Below are 18,644 nucleotides of genomic sequence, written 5' to 3'. Positions count from 1 at the left end.
TGATATGCCCATGACGGTGTTCAATAGTATAGCCCTACCGTAAAACGGAAGGATATGAATACTTCGCCATGTATTTCACTTATCCGTAATACATCTGTGGTTTGAATAGCTTGGAAAAATTAATTCCTGCCTTATTCTTGAATTGGACAAACGATTGATTTAGAGACGATTCTCTGCGCATAGTGTGCGCTATGCTGTTACAATAAACAGATTCTATGAATTTTAGCAACTGTTACAGTAACACAATACTTAACAGTATTTTTCAAGGGCATTTCGAATGCCATTTATACATGTTTTTTGTGTTAAGCAGAGGCAGTGAACTAATCGCTTTTCGTGGTCTAAATATTCAGACTGCAGGTTTGGTCTAGTGAATGTTGCTTTAACAAAGTGCTTTATATTCTAAACACATGAATCGTTGTGGAAGGTGGAACATTTTCTGCGTGAAAACTAATCAATAAAGATATGCGAGACACATATTGTGGTTGACAATTTATTCTTTTTAGTGGTGAATAACCATAGTTGATCACACTAGAGCTTAGTCATTGTTTAAATGGCAAACTTTATCACAGGTAAACTTTTCCAACCGCAAGTGTCTACAATTGGTAAAAAAAGGTTGTATTTGATCCTAGAAATAATAAAATTTTAAATACTTTGATAGAATCCCTCGTCGAAAATAATCCCTGTTTAATGAATTTACCTCAAATGATTTATTTTTAAATCAAACTATACAGGGTGTTTGATTCATGATTAAGAACCTCTCGAGGGGCGATTGACTATCAAATTTGGAGAAAAAAATCATTCCACACATACCATCAAATCTCAACCGTTACAGAGTTATTGAAATTTTTGTGTAATAAGCTTATTTATCTTAAAATATCTGTAACTCGTAAGGTATACTTTGTATTTTAAATCCTTTAGTTCCATTGGAAAGGTGAGAAAGTTTCCTTTTGAATGATGTCCTCATATTTTTCAGTTAATTAGTTTCAATTACTTTTTAGCTGTAAAGTAGTTAAAAATTATTATTTTTCATGTTGATTTTCTCAAAATAATAAATTATAAATAAATTATAATAAATGCAATATCTATTATTCAAAACTTGGGTTTTAAGACGATTAATAATTTGTTCTTCAACATCATATTCCTATCTCTTTTCGTTTCTTTGTGATTTCATAACTAAACTTTTCCTGTAATCGACTTGCAAGTGCTTAAAAGTCTCTAATCTACAAAATATGGTTTATATCGTTATTTCCAAGGTTTCATTGGAAGGCTAAGTAAATTTTCTTTCGATTTATGTATCTATATCTCTTTATGTATGTATATCTCTTAGTTAAGTGTACTAAATATCTATTATATTGCTATTATTATAGTTCATTATTTTGAGAAAATCAACAAAAACCGCATCAAAAACATTAATTTTTAACTACTTTATAGCTAAAAAGTAATTGAAACTAATTAACTGAAAAATATGAGGACATCATTCAAAAGGAAATTTTCTCACCTTTCCAATGGAACTAAAAGATTTAAAATACAAAGTATACCTTACGAGTTAGAGATATTTTAAGATAAATAAGCTTATTGCACAAAAAGTTCAATAACTCTGTAACGGTTGAGATTTGATGGTATGTGTAGAATGATTTTTTTCTCCAAATATGATAGTCAATCACCCCTCAAGAGGTTCATAATCATGAACCGAACACCCTGTATAAGGCCCTTAAAGTTTATCTACCCCTATCACTAAATTAGTAGGGGAAACCGAGGTGAGTTGAAACAGAGGAGTGTTCAAGTAGTGCCCAATACCTTTCCGTTATGGATTTTGTAATATCGCTTTTGTTCAACATATACGAAAGATGTGAAACAAAAGCATTTTGGCCGAATCTCTAACGGCATGGTTTCACTAGAAATGGGCACTGTTTGAACTCTCCTCTTTTTCAACTCTCCTCGGTTTCCCATATTCGTGTAATATATTCATGACAAAATCGTTCAAAGGTATGTATTACATTTCTTGTGAAAGAAATGCATAGGATTCGCTTAAACTTTGAACTACTCGGTCTAGTCTTCGACGGTGGACCTAGCCTACTCCGACGGAGAATTCCCCGGTGCAAAAAAGTTCTCCCGAAACCGAGCCAACCATCGAGGTGTTGAGCTTGGTTCGGTGATTCCGGTGGAGCAGGACGTCCGGTTCGCTGGTGCCCCGACGACCCGCAACTGGTGGTGTCTCGTCGCGGTCTACTCAGTCTAGTCTCCCGTGGTGAATCTAGCTTACGCCGTCGTTGAGTTCCCCGGCGAAAGAAGTTCTCCCGATGCCGATTCTCCTTTGGTGTTAGCACCACAACTTCTAGAGCCCTTTGGCTCCCTGACGATACCATTTATCACCGCAACTCTTTTAGACACTTGGTTCCCTTCTCGTTCCATTTCGCTCAACTTCCCCGATGAGCCATTCAGCTCCCGATTTTACTAAAATCTTGTTCGCAAACTACTCTGTCTACTCCCCGATGGTGGATCTAGCCTACTCCGCCAGAGAGTTCCCCGGCGAGAGAGGTTATCCCGAAACCGAGCGATTTATTTCTCCCGATACCAATGTTCATTTCCGTGAGCCATTTAGCTTCCCGCTTCGTCCCGATCTACTCGAATTAGTTCCCGGCGGTAGACCTAGCCTACTCAACGGGCCAGCCAGTAGGTTCTGAGGTTCATCCAGCGATTCCGGGTGGAGCGCAGTTTCCAGTTCACTGGCGCCCCAACGACCCACTGCTAGCTATTCGACACGGCCTACTCACGAGCTCCCGGGTAAGGTGTCGAGGTCAGTCCGCCGAAGCCTGACATCCGGCTCGCTGGTGGTCCGACGACCCAAAACCAGTGCAACGTCACGTACTACTCAACTGGTGGCGGTCTAGTCTACACCATCGGAAAGTTCTTCGGCGGCGGAATTTCTCTCGAATTCCGATTTGTGGTTTCATGGCAGCTTCCTTGCTAATGGCGCTACTTTGTTGGTCTCTTCGCCACTTCCTCTCCAGCTCGAAGAGTATACTCGTAACTGTAACTCTGATGACAGCGTAACAGATGTGCTCGTCGTGGCACTTCTCTTAGCAGATATTGTCAACTGTCACACCAGGCACACCCCTTCGGACTTTTTTGAGACTAGGAAATTCGAAGATTGCATTTTCCGATGTTTCTTGCACGATCGCACACTACGGGAAAAGTGGTGACGAAGCATGTCCAAACCGATGCAAATACTTCCGGAAGCATCCATGCCCGGACAAAAACTGCATCAAATGGAAGTTCACCTTTCCATGCTTTTTATGAGCCTAAGCCGACACATTTGGGACGTATCGATGAATCCCCCTTCCTTTCTCCGCGTTGTCCTACTCCTGCTGCAATTTAGCCAACGAGTCCGCTTGGGCCATTCTATTTGCATTACGTGTATTCTTGCGCTGATAGTATTCCACGTCCACAACCAGAGTGATGCAGATGGGGATCATCCGGGCGATAATGCATACGGCCATCAACCGGAATGTCCTGTTCAGATTTTCACGGTTCTGCTTGGTTTTCAGCGCAGCAACCCAGGCAGAAACTCCATATTGGAGTATCGGTGACAAAACAGTAGATAGCAGACGTCTCGTGCTGCTCTTCGGACCGCCGATGTTTGGCATGATTCTCGCTATTGCCTTCATTGCCTCAGCCGATATTTCGCAGGCGTAGTCGACGTGGTTGTTGAAGCTCAACCGGTCGTCGATTATAACTCTTAATTACTTCAGCGCACGCTTCGATGCAATTACGTGCCCTCCGATGTCGATCTGCATCCGCTGAACCGCTTTGTAATTGCTGACCTACAACAACTCCATCATGTTCTCGATGACGTGTATTGTCTCCATCACTGACACCTCCACTTCTTCAAGGGTATCACCCATTACCGTTAGTGACACGTCGTCCGAAACAAACGTCGTCCGAACTTTCCTGGGCAGCCGCAGTGTCAAGACCTCATCGTACATCCCGTTCCAAAGAGTTGGACCGAGAATGGAGCTCTGAGGAACGCCCGCTCTGACTCGCATTGTCTTCTGCGCTTCGCTCGTCTCGTACAGCAGCACTCTTCTCTGAAAGTAGCTCTTCAGGATCTGGCATAGATAGTCGGGAACCCTCATTCTATGCAGCGCTGCAGCGATGGCTTCCTTGCTGGTGCTGTCAAATGCATTCTTCACATCTATCGTGACCACAGCGCAGTATCGATCTCCTCTTCGTTTCGGTTTAGATGCCTTTCCCGCACTCTCGAGCACTGTCCGACTGGCATGTTCTGTCGATGCTCCTTTGCGGAATGCGAACTGCATCTTGGACAGTTTGTGCTCGGTTGGAGAATTCTCGATTTTAAGCCGATCCGGCTTTGAATACTACTCTTCATGAAGAATCATGTCAACCCTAGTATGACCTTCTGCTTCATAGATAATCATGGGATTACAAGAGACGACTATGTACAACGAGAAGAGATAGCGGTCCGGAGTTGGGACCCAATAAAATGGAGAAATACATTGAAACTCACACGTACGGAGCAGGCGCTGCAAATGTGTTCGCCAGAGGTGATTTGGTAGGATCACCATCACCAGCAGCTGAAGTTACACCGCAAGAACAAGAGGAGGGGAAGCAGCAGCAACAGCAGCAGCAACAACAGCCAAAGCAGAACGGGATGAGTTACACCCCACAGAGACCAAAAGTAGTGGCAGCGAAGTACTTGGTAGAGGAGCTCCACAAGTTCGTGGATGCGAGAAACAATGTCCATAAGGACATTAAGGAGATGGTTCTTAGAATCCGATATGGCAACGCGGAGTGCTAGTGCAGTTGAGCGAGCATTGGCCTCGACTAATGCTACTATCTTCCCAGCTCCCCGAAGCAGGGGAAGGAGAAGCAGATTAATGTGGAGAACACGTCAGTTTCCGCGACTCCAAAGTTGTCAAGAACCTCACCAGGAGACGGAAGACCAAGAGGTAGATGCTCGAGGACGCTGTTGTTGCCGACGGAAAGGACGTCAGGCGACAGGGAGAAGCTGTTATAGGAGAAACACCGGAAACAGCAAAAGCAGAAGGAAGAGCGAAAAGTGGAGCAGAAGAGAAAAGGAAAACCTCCGGCTCGTCAGAAAGCGCCAAAGAGCCAAGCCGTGCTCGTCAAAGCTAATGACGCGGCGACGTATGCATCGCCGCTCAAGAAGGTCAGAGAGGACCCAGAGCTGACGGATTTGGGGAAAAACGTGATAAGAATCAGGCATACCCAAAAAGGCGAGATGCTCTTAGAGTTGTAGAAGGATCCCACGACTAGTAGCTCGACCTTGCAGGAGAATATTACCAAATCAATGGGTAAAAAGGCAGCATTTAAAGCGCTGAACCCGAAGATGGTGATTGTGTGCAAGGAGCTTGATGAAATCACGACGGAAAACGAGCTGAGAGGCACCCTGAAGCAGCAGTGTAACCTGGTAGAGGTGCACATGACGATCCGGTTAAAAAAAGGGATACGGAGAAACTCAGACAGCGATGATTCCTTTACCGGTAACCGCTGAGGACAAGACGCTGGGGGTAAGCAAAGTTACGACAGGATGGTCGAGATGCCCATTGAGAGCCGCCCCACAAGTGAATAAACAAGCAAAGGAAATACTTCAACTGTTTAAGCTTTGGACATTTGGTAGGAGCTTGCAGAGGCCTGGATAGATCCGGGATGTGCTGGGAACGGGAGAGACATCTTACGCGAGATTGCATGCAGCGGCCGAAGTGATTGCTTTGCATTCCAGTGAATGGAAACGATCATCAGACGGGTGGCTTTAAATGCCCTGCCTACAAGAAAGCGACTGCAAGCCAACGGTAATGGAGATAACCCAGGTAAATCTGATTCAGTTTGACACCGCACAGCAACTGTCGTGGCAGTCTACGACAGAAACAATGTGTGATGTCGTTTTGATTGCAGAGTCGTATCAAGTCCCCCCTGATAAAGGTAACTGGGGGTGGATAGATCGGGAACGGCTGTGATACAAGTTGTGGGCAGATTCCCCATCCAAGAAGTGGTAGAAAGTTCATACGAGGGCTTCGTGATTGCCAAATTCAACGGCGTCTTCGTGTGCAGCTGATACGCTTCTCCAAGGTGTACAGTAGGACTGTTCAGCCTAATGCTGGAGCAGTTAACCGAACAGTTGATTGGTCGGAAGCCGGTAGACATTGGTGGTGACTTCAACGCCTGGAGTGTGGAGTGGGACACCAGAATAACCAACACAAGAGGGTGTATTCTGCAGGAAGCTCTAGCGAAGTTAGATGTACGATTGTGCAATGAAGGTTCAGTTAGAACATTTCGGAGAGACGGAAGGGAGTCTATTATCGACGTCACATTCTGTAGTCTTTCATTGACGGCGATCATGGATTGGAGAGTATGCGAAACGTATACGCATAGTGACCACCAGGCGATTCGCTACAGTATCGGTCAACTCTGCTGCAGCACGGAGAAGGATAACGAATGAGCAAAAATGGAAGACGAAAGCCTCCAACAAAGACCTTTTCATTGAGGCCCTTCGGTCGAATGGCGGGACCGAGAACGTGAGTCCGGCTGGCCTAACAAGAAGGATTGTGGCGGCTTGTGACGCCACAATGCCGCGAAAACTGGAACCTGGAACTGGATCTGGAAAGGAAGTGTTTCGGGAAACTAGGGTCGCTTTAAAATAGGAGATCGGACTTAACAAGTCAGATTGCCCAAAGGAGCGGTGCCGAGAAGCAGACACCAATCCCTGGGGCGACGCGTACCGAAACGTAACGGCTACAATGAAGGGCTCGACGACGCCAGCCGGAATGTGCCCGGATAAACTGAAGATAATTGTCGAGGGTCTTAATCCAACTATCTGGCCACCGACATCGTACGGCAAAAAAGAAGGAGCAAAGACGGGCGATTCGCAAGTGTTTAGCGATGAGCTCGCAGAAGCGTCGAAGCGCCTGAAATCAAAAAAAGTCCCTGGTCCGAATGGAATACCAAACGTAGTGTTGAAAGCTGCGATCCTGGCACATCCGGACTTGTTCAGGATGGTGCTGCAGAGGTATTTAAATTAAGGCAACTTCCCCGAAATGTGGAAGGTCAAGAAGCTGACAGCATGAGTAGGACAACACCGAGAAAGGAAGGTGGATCCACCGACTCATCCCAAATGTGTCATCTTAGGTGCATAGGAAGCATGGAGATGTGTACTTCCATTTGACGCAGTTTTAGTTCGAGCATCGGATTGGACAAGCTTCGTCACCCCTCTGCCCGGAGTGAGTGAACGTGCAAGAGACACCGGAACACGTGGTCTTTTAATGCCCTAGGTTCGAAATTCGAAATTCGTAGGGGTATGCCTGGTGTTGCAGTAAACAATATCTTCGAAAAGATGTGCCACGACGAGCATACCTGGGACGCTGGCAATAGAGTCGTTACGAGTATACTCTCCGAGCTACAGAGGAAGTGGAGAAAGCACCGATAAAGTAGCGCCATTGGCTAGAAAGCCGCCGTGAAACCACAAATCAGGACTCAAGAAATATTCCATCTCCGGAAACTCTCCGTCGGTGTAGACTAAGCCCACCACCGGGGGCCATTTGGGTAGTAAGCGACATAGCACCGGGTTCGGGTCATCTGGACGCCAGTAAACCGGAGTCAGGTTTCATCGAAATCGTCGGACCGACCTCGAGACCGGGTAGCTCGTGAGTAGGCTAGCTCCTTCGCCGAGTAACTCTCCGTCGGCGTAAGCTAGATTTACCGCCGTGGACTAGACTGAGAAGACCGCGACGAGACACCACCAGTCGCGGGTTGTCGGAGCACCAGCGAACCCTACTGAAGGAACTAACTACTAAATAGAGTGATAATAAGAAACGACTCACAGAAGTAATGCCGTACGGTAGTGCCGGGGAAGAATCAGGTTCTAAACAAGAGCAGTGGTTTTCAGCGGGTCGGGTGGTGGTTGCCCTAACCGGTTCGCTGAGACGTTAAGATTTTTGTACATTTTTCGTGCAGTTTCAGGGCTTTTTTGAAAGTTTTTTAATGCTCTATAAAAATACACACACAGTCATTGTCTCAAATCGTCGAGGTAAGTCGATTGGTGCATAAGACTCGGCCCTCCGGGCCTCGACGGAAGTCTTAATAGATTGAGCGAATTCTATACATTTCTTTTACAAGAAATGTAAAACACAAAATAGGAGAAGAAACGGCATACCGGTTTCTACTGAAAATATGGCGCCGGGAGTCTCCCCGTCTGAGTATGCTATATTTGCTGACGACGATTTTCCGAGTATGTCCTGACAAAATTGGGCTAAGCTATGAGCATAAGGCCGCAAGTCAGGATAGCTGTAAACTACATGGCTCAATGTGTGAAATTCAGCTTGATGACTTACAAGAGGGAAAACGCCTGATGACTTACAAGACGCAATCACCCTACCAACTAAGTAGTATTTTATGGTAAAGAAACCCAAGTCTGATGCATGACCAAAAAGGCTTCAGCTTCGAGCATTAGTTCTACCTCTTAACCCACATTGAGATGACTTACATACTTCAATAAATGATCGAACAGCATCCTCATCAATGCACAAAGCGTCATCGCATGGCATTGACTTTTCCCAATTAGAAACCCTTGACACTGCTACATGTGCTCACTCTTGTACAGAAACACCGTTTGACCAATTAAAGCTGACCTGAAAGCACCGATGCAGTCCGGTCTCATGACAGTAGCGGTCGCCAGTCAGCATGTGCCGTGATAATGAAATAAACACACAAATCGCAGCAAGAGAAAAAAATTCGTTGGTCTGCCGGCTGACGGGCACAACGTAAATTTACGAAACTTTTACTTTCGCAAGTTCCTGTGCATTAATATAGAACGACCCCACTAGGCAAAGACATTCGCGTTTTTTATAGTTTCGCTAGCTTCGGAGAGCGGAGTAACTAAATAAAAACAAACTACGAAATTTTGCAGATCACATTGAGGCGAGCAGAGCTTGAGGGTCTCGACCATGTGGGCCGGTTAAGCTCTAATCACCTAACCGGCGTAAAGGATCGCATCGACACGGCGAAGGTTTAATGCACCCGCATGGCAAACCTTGAATGAATGCTGCGTAAAGTGTGATTTAGCCCACATCGCAGCAGCGGCACGGTGGAGTTGCATTTACCTAGCAGGCTTAGGCCCAACGAACAGGTCTTCGGCAAGAAACGTGCTGCTGCTGCTGCTGACAGTTGAAGGTGATTCGAACTTGATCTGAGCAAAAATGTTCTATGCCAGATTCTCGTTCTAATGCATTCGCGAATACATCGGGGAACCAGTTCACAAAACATGTAGTAGGCAACAGAAGAAGGCTGACAGGTGTGCTCATTGCGCTTCGATCTGTAATTTATATACGTGCAGATGGAATGGACATAACCATGCGGAGTGTTTTAAAGGTTAGTAAACTTTTTTTCTAGAAACTGTTAAACATTCAATTGAAGTTGCAATTATGAGCTGGATTCTGATTAATAGCAGCGCAGTTTAATAATCGTTTAGTAACCGTATGTCCAACCTTCAAATGTGTTATGTGACTTTCAAATTCCCTACAAATTTCGGTACGCAACACCAAAAAATGACAAGGATTATATGATACAAATGAAATTGTCAAGAATAACTCTAGCACCTCATAATTTTTTTGTGGTGGTATGCATGTATGTTAAACAAATTATGTAATTGTGTCAACAGTGCACTGTGGGAAAAAATCTCTAATGTATTTTCCTATTACTGAAAAACAGCACTGCTTAAACGGTACTTAACCCAACAACAACAAGAAACATTTCTGATATCATTATAAGATACAGCTTCATTTAGTTTTATGAAGAAGATTCATCAAACGCAACAACTACAAGGTGAATTGGATTCCAGTCGAATCTAAAGTAACTCGAAATCAAATGCAGTGTGAGCATAAATTACCTATCAGTTAATTTGATCCAGTTTCTGCCCACAGTGCGATTTGTGCAACTGTGCGCGCTATGTCACCTTTATTCGGATGTCCTCTAACCGCATGCAGCTGGTCTATTGGGTTCACCATTTCAATCTCTCTCTAAACAAGACCATAGATTTACCCTTCAATGGTTTATGCCTTCACTCAGTCAGCACAACTCAGCATCACAGGTGGAAGAGAGAAACTGTTTGACTCATGCAAGTTAAAATATTTGCTTCTGCATTTACCTATGCAAATCAACTTATATAATTACCTCTGAACAAACAGGCTTCTGCTTGGAGTTTTATTGCCAAGCCAATTGATATAGCGTTTGCTGTCCACTGAAGCCTGTCGATTGTTCGACAAACGACGCCGAGCGGTGAATGAGTGTGAGATTTTAAAATATTCCACCAAATTGATTTGCATTTCCCGTTATAAAGGTAATACATAACGGAACGTATACTAGAGTTTCATCTGTTACCACCTATGGACTATAATATTGTACCCTCGTGGTATCAATTGTATTGTTATTTAATTCCAATTCCCCTTTAAAATTGTATTTGTTCTCATGAACTACGATACAAGTGAACAGTTCCTGGAGGCATTTCCTGATAATTAAGCAGAAGCGTGATCGTTGATCATAAGCGTAAGATATAGCCCGTGTGATACTGCTTCCTTACTGTCTGGGAAATGATAGTAATAAAAATCGGCAGAAAATTGGGGAAGCAGAGGGTATAGCTCTCCAAAAGTTGGATATTAGGCTGTTCAATGCGGGCACTAGCAGAACTTTTCGCGGCGAAGATCGAGAATCCACGAGATTTAACCCAGGGATTCTTACTTATTTGCGGGTAGGTTTCAAATCATACATGACTATATGCTGGAAATAGATAAAATATCGAATCCATTCGATTGCTCAATAAAATTTTGAAACACTGCGTTGTTTTCAGGAATACTTTGAGAGAAACAATTTACCCTACATAATTCTAATTATTCCCTTGTCTCATCAGACCCGAAGAAACTGAAAAAAACGTAAAACCCGAACTCCCGGAGTTCCTCCCCAAAATCAAAGCTGCAGGGTCGAATCCGGAGAGGTAGCAACCTATTCCTTCGGTTAACTAACACATCTCTGATGTAAATGAAACTGCAACTTGACGCATGGTAGTCAAACAACGCGCGCCTTTCTGGAATTATTCATATCGTGATTCCATAACCCTGCCCAAGCACGAGACTTCCCATAGTCAAGGCGTGTGAATATGACTATAAGTTTAACCTTTAACTGTCTATAGTCGTATTTCATAGCCGGGTGAAGCTTCCAGCTGAGGCGAGCAATCCAAAATTTTACCGACTTTGTCGGCAGGCTACGAACTCGTCGACTTAGTGGTCGATGACACAAAATGCCTTGTTGGTCTTAAATATTCGATGGACACTTTTTATTGCTTAGTAGGTTTATTGTGCGGTAGTGGATTAGTTTGTTAATACACACTGCTATCGGTATGTATAATAAACGAACAGGTTCTTCATGAAAATTCACATCCTAAATAAACTATGAATGAAACACGCATTGCACAGCTGCCTAGGAACGTATTGTAATTTTTGTTATCTAGCCGGTATCGTTGAATAAATTGGTCGGTGTTAAGTCAGACCGGACTAAGTGGCATTGTATTGCTTTCGAGAAAAAACGAGTTTAAAGCTTGAATCGCAGCATCCTTTACATTATAATTTGAAATAATTTTTTGCTATAATTCTTGCATATTGTAACATATTTCAAAACAGCTAAAAGTCGAAAGTACCTGAGGAAATTCTTTATCCAGCGCTATGATTTTTTAAGGTTTTGCGACTTAGTCCAGTCTGACTTAACACCGACCAATTCATCCTGTGATTATGTATGACTCGACCTCTGTGCGTGAAACATCGTCCTACTTCGTTAAGTGCAGGATATAATTTAATAAAATAGATTTTCCTATGATTTGCTCCTAATTTTAATAAATTTATATAAATAAACAAATTTGTATTCGTGAAAGAAAAAAAAGTGAAATTTCTCTCTTTTTACATTTCTTACAAAAGAAACGCATAGGTTTTGTGAAATGCTTTTCGGCGAATTTTCAGTCAAATAATGCAGCACAAACGACGTATGTTTATGTTGTCCAACGTTTCGACAATTTATTTTGTCTTCTTCGCAGGAATCTGATTAAGTTTGTTTGATTACATATAAGAAATAATTTCCGTTAGGTGTACTTTCAATTATTTGTTGGAATTACTTACAATAGGTTACGTTTGTTTGTCTTGTATGTGTTTGTGTGAACAGCGTAAGTGTCTTTTCATCTGGCTCCCTCATGGAGGTGTTGCTTATACTTGAAACTTTAAACGCGATTACCTTGAAACATGTTTCCCAAAAGCGTCTTTGCGGTGAATACGATTGCCGGAAAAGTTTTCAACCGATCTCAAATTTTTTTTTTTTACTTGTTCGTAATTTAACTGCCGTATCCTTGAACGATTCCATTTTTTCGTCAAAATTTTCATATTATTGTTATGAATTTTTTAATAATATTTTTCAGGCGAAAATAGTGATTTTTTTGGAAAAATCGTCCCCTTTTCCAAAAAGAAGAATTTTTTTTAATCGATCATTCAAGGACACGGAATGGAATCGTAGTCACGGCAAACCTCGTTGAAAAAACGCGTTTTGCGGAAATTGCTATAGCCTCGACAATTATTAATATTTTTTTTTCTCAAGTGGATTTTGCAAATTGGACATTGTACTACGCTAAACGTACAACAAGTATTTCATAAAAATATGGCTACATACCTTTATAAAAATTCAAACTTTTCCCTTTTTTACCGCATCTCAACATATATAACCCCTTAAATTGAACATGAAAATTGGAATCTTTTTGTAAAAAGCTATGAAAATAAGTGACTTACAGCATTTGTACTATCATCACTTTCCTAAAACAGCTTTTTTGAAAACAATTTGTTCGTCTTATTTTACGGAGCGTCTTTTTTCACGGTTGGTTCAAGTATACTGTGGTAATTATACGAGTGTAGATTGGAGACGTCAAATGAAATGTCAGCTTTTTATGTTTTGAAGTTCTGTCATAGTTAAGTTTTTTTTGTTATTGTTTTTTGATCGCATGAAATATACCTGCATATATGGTGCTGAGTCCTTCCATATCGCTGCGTTTATTGACTGTGTTTTCACTGTTCATTATATGGCATATTTCCAGAATGGACAGTGCTGTTTTGTTTTTGTGTTGGTCAAGAATTTTGACCGTTTGAAGGTTGAATTGGTGATCGGTTTCTATACAGATTGATTGCGAAGTGCTGTGCGTTCTTTGAGTGTTGTGTTTTGCGAATCACAAACAAATACAAGACAATCAAACGTAACCTATTGTAAGTAATTCCAACAAATCATTGAAAGCACACCTAACGGAAATTTTTTCTTATATGCAATCAAACAAACTTAACCAGATTCCTGTGAAGAAGACAAAATAAATTGTCGAAACGTTGGACAACATAGATATACGTCGTTTGTGCTGGATTATTTGACTGAATCGCCGAAAACCATTTCACAAAATATTCCGGAACAGTCGACAGGCTACACAATAGAAATGCATAGGATTCGCCCAAATTTTTAAAACTTTTTATGAGATCCGGTATACCGAGTCTCATATACCAATCGACTCAGCTCGATTAATTGGGACAATGTCTGTACGTATGTGTGAATGTATGTATGTACACGAATGTCATATAATTGTCTCAGCAATGGCTGAACCGATTTTATTAAAACTAGTTTCAAACGAAAGGTCTAACGTGACAATTTAACACTATTATTTTTGTTTTTCGATATGTTGTTTACTTTCTGAGATATGTGTAATCTAGTAAAAAAAAACAAATTTTAAGCATTAACTTTCAAAAAAAGCGATCACGTCGTGCAAACTAGATAGAAATAGAAAACTCATGAGAATATCTCTCCAACAAGCGATAGATTGTCAAAATCCGTTCACGAGTGGCGGAGATATTAAACATTTTATTCTTCGCTTACCAATTTCCACTAACTAAAAATGAGACCCTTACATACAGAGTATTGCTTTGCTGGTGTTTTAGATGCTGAACTAGATCGATTTTGGATATCGGGATGTGGAACCACATCTACGTGATTCTAGGAATTCTATTCTGAAATTTTTTTGTGAATGATCGCAATAATAAATAAACGATTTCTTCATAGTGAAATTGCTTCTAGAGTTCATGTATTTGTCCCGTGGATTAGATGTTGCGTTCAACCAACGACACGACCTGAAACTTAATGAAATATTGTGAAGAAAAAATGTGCGAGTCTTTTACCGCCAGTTATCAGTACATTGAGTGACCCCTTGATTCACACGAAAAAAAAATATTTTAGCAGCACTTCATTGTTTATAGATTTTCAGTTGCTCTATAGCAACCATGTTATGTTTACAAAACCAGCATAGTTACTGAAAAACCGAATTTAATAATGATCTGAACAGGATATCTTCCGATGTGTAGACCCTGGTCAGCTTACATGTTTCACAGATTGTAAATTATTAATGTCGGATCGGTAAGTTCAGACTGTTGTGTTACATTTCTAAATATAATTTAGAATCTTTTTCAGATTTACTTCGGCATAGCTGGTTTTGACAAATAATTCAACGGAATTAACTGAATAATTTTGCAATGTGGCAAGGCAGCAAGTCCGGAGAACCCTGCTGGGATTGTTTCTGGGGAGTGCTCTGCCATGACTTTCGAAATTTACGAATAGGGTTACCAAATCGGCCAGGGACAAATTGAGGACACGAATTAAATGTTAAAGCTCCTCTAGTGATCGGGTTAAGGAAATCCTAAAAGCGATTTGTTTGGAAAATACAAGATCATTAAAAAGTTGTGCTAGATGGAATACACGAACAGAAAGGAGACGATAATCTGGCAAAAAAATTTGCAACTGTAGGCTCAAAACAAAGCTTTGCATCTTCAAAAAAGATGGACACGAAGCTGTGTAAGCAAAAGGGCCTGTAGAAATGTATACAACCTTTCATTGAGGCTCACAAAGATCCAATGAATTTCTTGCTAAATTTAACAAGCGAACATTACATCCAGGAAGTGGACTCTGCATAGAGTGAATTAAACTGGATTCTGCTTACACGGATATTAATCCATCCAAATCCCATCTAATTGAAGTATTGGAGAATTATCAAGCGGAAGTTACAGACAACTGGAAAGACGAGTCAGGATGCTGAGGTTGACATGTCTGTATCTGTTTTCGAATTAAATGTGCAGGAATAATTTTCTTTTCTCGTCTTCGATCTAGCACTTTTTTTAAGACCCGTAACTTTCGCCACTGAAACACGTATATATTTCAAACACACAGCTGTCACAATTCTTTAATTTGGCCAATAGATGTTAAAGAATGAATAATGTTTTTTAATAAAAGAGCTTTTGGGGTATGCATTAGGGTGGGACAAAAAATAGAATCCAGCTCCGAGCAACTTTTCAGATACCATTTGGGTCCTAGAACAACTGTGCAAATTCTTAGCTCGATCACTGAAACTATATTTTTGCGCCCACAGTTTAAAGTTTACATGGGATTTTGCATGGAAAAACTAACTTTCACAAAATAATTCCTCCGGAAGTCGCCCATTGCTTCCTAAAAATAAATCGTTATGTGGCTTTTATAGGAAATTTAACAAAGAAACGAAGTCTCGAAAACCACGAAACGATCTGACGCTTGAGAAAAAAGTTATTAAGCAGAAACCGATTGATGCTCTGACGATTGATAAAATGTTCATTTTTTCTAGCACCACTGCTGTTGGTTTTCCAATTCTATGCAATTTTGTTTTGATCTTCTCTTAATGTGTTTAAATTACTTATCTATGCTGTTTGGCCACTTCGCAAGGGTTTTGGAGGATAAATTGGGGCTTCTTTTGTACATAATAAGAGAAAGTTAAAAATTTTGTATATAATTCGACCGTCAGCAGCAGTGATGCTATGAAAAGTGAAAATTTCACCGATCTTCAGGGCATCAATCGGTTTTTTCTTAATAACTTTTTCCACAAGTATCAGATCGTTTCGTGGTCTTCTAGACTTTGTTTCCTTGACAAATTTCCTATAAAAATCAGTCATCTATTTATTTTTAAGCGATAACGGGAGACTCTTGGAAGAATTATTTTGCAAAAGTAGATTTCCCCATACGAAATCCCATGTAAACTTTAAACCATGGGCGCAAAAATATAGTTCCACCGATCGAACTAAAAATTTACAAAGTTGTTCTGGGAGCTAAATGGAACCCAAAAAGTTACTCGGAGCGAAATTTTATTTTTTTCATATAACCATGTCCCACTCTAGTATGCATGCATGTTACTTAAACTTTGACAAAAAGCGCTAGAAGCAAATAATAAATTAAAATGATGGTTGAAAAGTTTCATTCTCTCGAAATTTGATTGATTTCAAAAATATTTTGAATATGTCTAGGTTTGAAACTAAAATGAAGAACATTTGAAGTAAAAAAGGACGCTTCCCAAAATTGTCGGAATTAAGGACTTGTCCTTCAAAATAAGGACAATTGGTAGCCCTATTTAGGCGTCATCACGAGATGGTGATGAAAGAGGCATAGCATAGCCAACGTCTAATCCATGTGGATTGGAGTTTTACAGTTGTACTGGGATTTCCTGCGCATAACCGTCTCCGAGAAAAACACCACTGCAGGTCATTTTAACTCGATTCTGTTGATGCAGATTTCTAATTACTTTATTAATCATTATGTTAAATATTCAACAAACTCACCAAAAATCTGCCGTAGAAAACTGGCCATATGCAGAACTAAAGCGATTTGGCAGGCACTCCGTGTTCCACCTTGTAGCGAAATTCGTCGTGGGAATGGCACGATTCATCAACCACTATATGGACTCTAGCATAAGCTGGAACAAGTCGACCGCTCCAATTTATAAGACCTAATCATTCCGAGTTGGTAGAAATTCATGCTACGGTTCCAGTATTTGACTGAAGAGACCTGCAAGAAACAGAGTAACTGGTACTTCTGAGTCTGCTATACGGTTAAATATGACACTTCGATTTCCGAACCACTTCAGAATGGGTTTAACTGGGAAGATGTTAGAAAATTTCATCAGCCCTGCACTAACTTGAACCTCTTGTTGAAACATGGGAACACTTGATGATTTCGATGTCCCGGGATCTGTGCAAGGGGTAACCATTAATTGTGATTAGCGGCGAAACTCTTTTTAGCATTTCTTTCAAAAGAAGCTTGGAGCGTTACTGGAGCGAGATGAACTTTATCGAAGAGAACGTTGTTCAGCAAAGTGATCCCGATTTGGCCCAACCATCTGCGAATTATCCATAAGTCGTATCTTAATCGCTGGAAATAATAGTAACATTAGCGCACTAATCAGCCTATCGCACTATTATTACATATTTTAAAACTCAAGATTTTTATTGTTGTTGTCGTGTATTTGTTTGTCCCTACGTAACCAAGAGATGCTAGAGGTTATTTGGAAAAAATAACAACAGGCTTTTCAGTGTTGCTTGTTTCATGCATTTTCTAACCAAAAGTCATATTTGACATTATCAGTTACCTGAGTCACTGAGGGGTATTCAGATTTGCGATACAATTTTGGAATTCCAGTGTCTAGTCGTGTCGTTGGTTCAACCGTAAGATAGATTTTGGAGGGTATATTAATTCACAGATCATCAAGTAATCCAGTGAGATAAAAGATTTCTCATATAATTATACTCGTAGCATCGAAAATTACATAGGATCAAGTCGTATTGTATACCAAGTTAAAGAGGCTGCTTTTTATGTATAATATTTTCTGCATATCTTGGAAAAATTTTGAGATGCTAGCGTTTTATGAAAACATTCATTTTTACAGTTTTCAAAAATGGTGGGGTAAACTCGACTGCCTATGTTTTTGGTTGATTTAGTACAGATATTGCAGATATATTATATTATTATTATTGGACTAAGTTCATCTATATACCTTGTAGGACTTTAATCAAGGAATTTTAATCCACTTACATTTATTATGCAATCATTTTAACAATCAGAAATAGCCTGTAGTCAATGATGCACAAAAATCAAATCAATAGTTGTTTATTGTCGTTTGAGCATCTCAATGTAGACTAATAAAATGCTGTCATACCACCATTATGATAATTTTCGATGCTTTCCACGACAACATTGATATTAGTTCGCGTAGTGCTTCCGAATCGTGATAACAGAGGGGGTCGGATTTATCCAACGATCGGATTTGCCCCACCTTACCCTAAGGATGTAAAGAAATAATTATATCGCATAATATATTGCGAATCTTTTCTAAAATCCACATCGTAACATATCAGCCATGCACCGCCCAGCCGTGCGCCGAATAACGCGCCTATTCACTTTGCATTAGTGCAAGCGAAAAAACGATTTGACGTTTATTTTTGCTTCGTTCGCACTCATGTGTAAAACATATAGCAACAAATCGACGAAATGCTAGTTTATCTCGGGATAGACAATACCTATAAATATATCTCAAATGCCCCCCCCCCTCTCTTCTTCACTCTCATTCTCTCTCTCACTCACTCTCTCTGTCTCTTTTTTCCTTCGTGTTCGTGACATCTGTTACGACTCACATCATGTTTCCCTATCCATTTCTAAGTTGTGTGACAATATCTTCTGCTAATCTGTCATATTTATTATTGTCC

The 18,644-nt window shown here is 40.8% G+C and overlaps 1 protein-coding gene across 1 annotated transcript in view; it reads right to left on the bottom strand.

The window, feature by feature from the left end:
• Positions 1-16,934, bottom strand: part of LOC131680794 (uncharacterized) — a 61,388-nt gene extending 44,454 nt beyond the window's left edge. The window contains exon 1 of the mRNA XM_058961504.1: positions 16,725-16,934. Coding sequence (XP_058817487.1) covers positions 16,725-16,752 — 28 coding nt within the window. The 5' untranslated portion in view covers positions 16,753-16,934. The remainder of the gene's footprint in view (positions 1-16,724) is intronic.
• Positions 16,935-18,644: the final 1,710 nt, after the last annotated feature.

This window comes from Topomyia yanbarensis, chromosome 2 (genome assembly GCF_030247195.1).
Source record: "Topomyia yanbarensis strain Yona2022 chromosome 2, ASM3024719v1, whole genome shotgun sequence".
NCBI classification, from domain to species: domain Eukaryota; kingdom Metazoa; phylum Arthropoda; class Insecta; order Diptera; family Culicidae; genus Topomyia; species Topomyia yanbarensis.
Note: the sequence above shows the minus strand (reverse complement) of the source record. Positions and strands in the feature narration are given on the sequence as shown.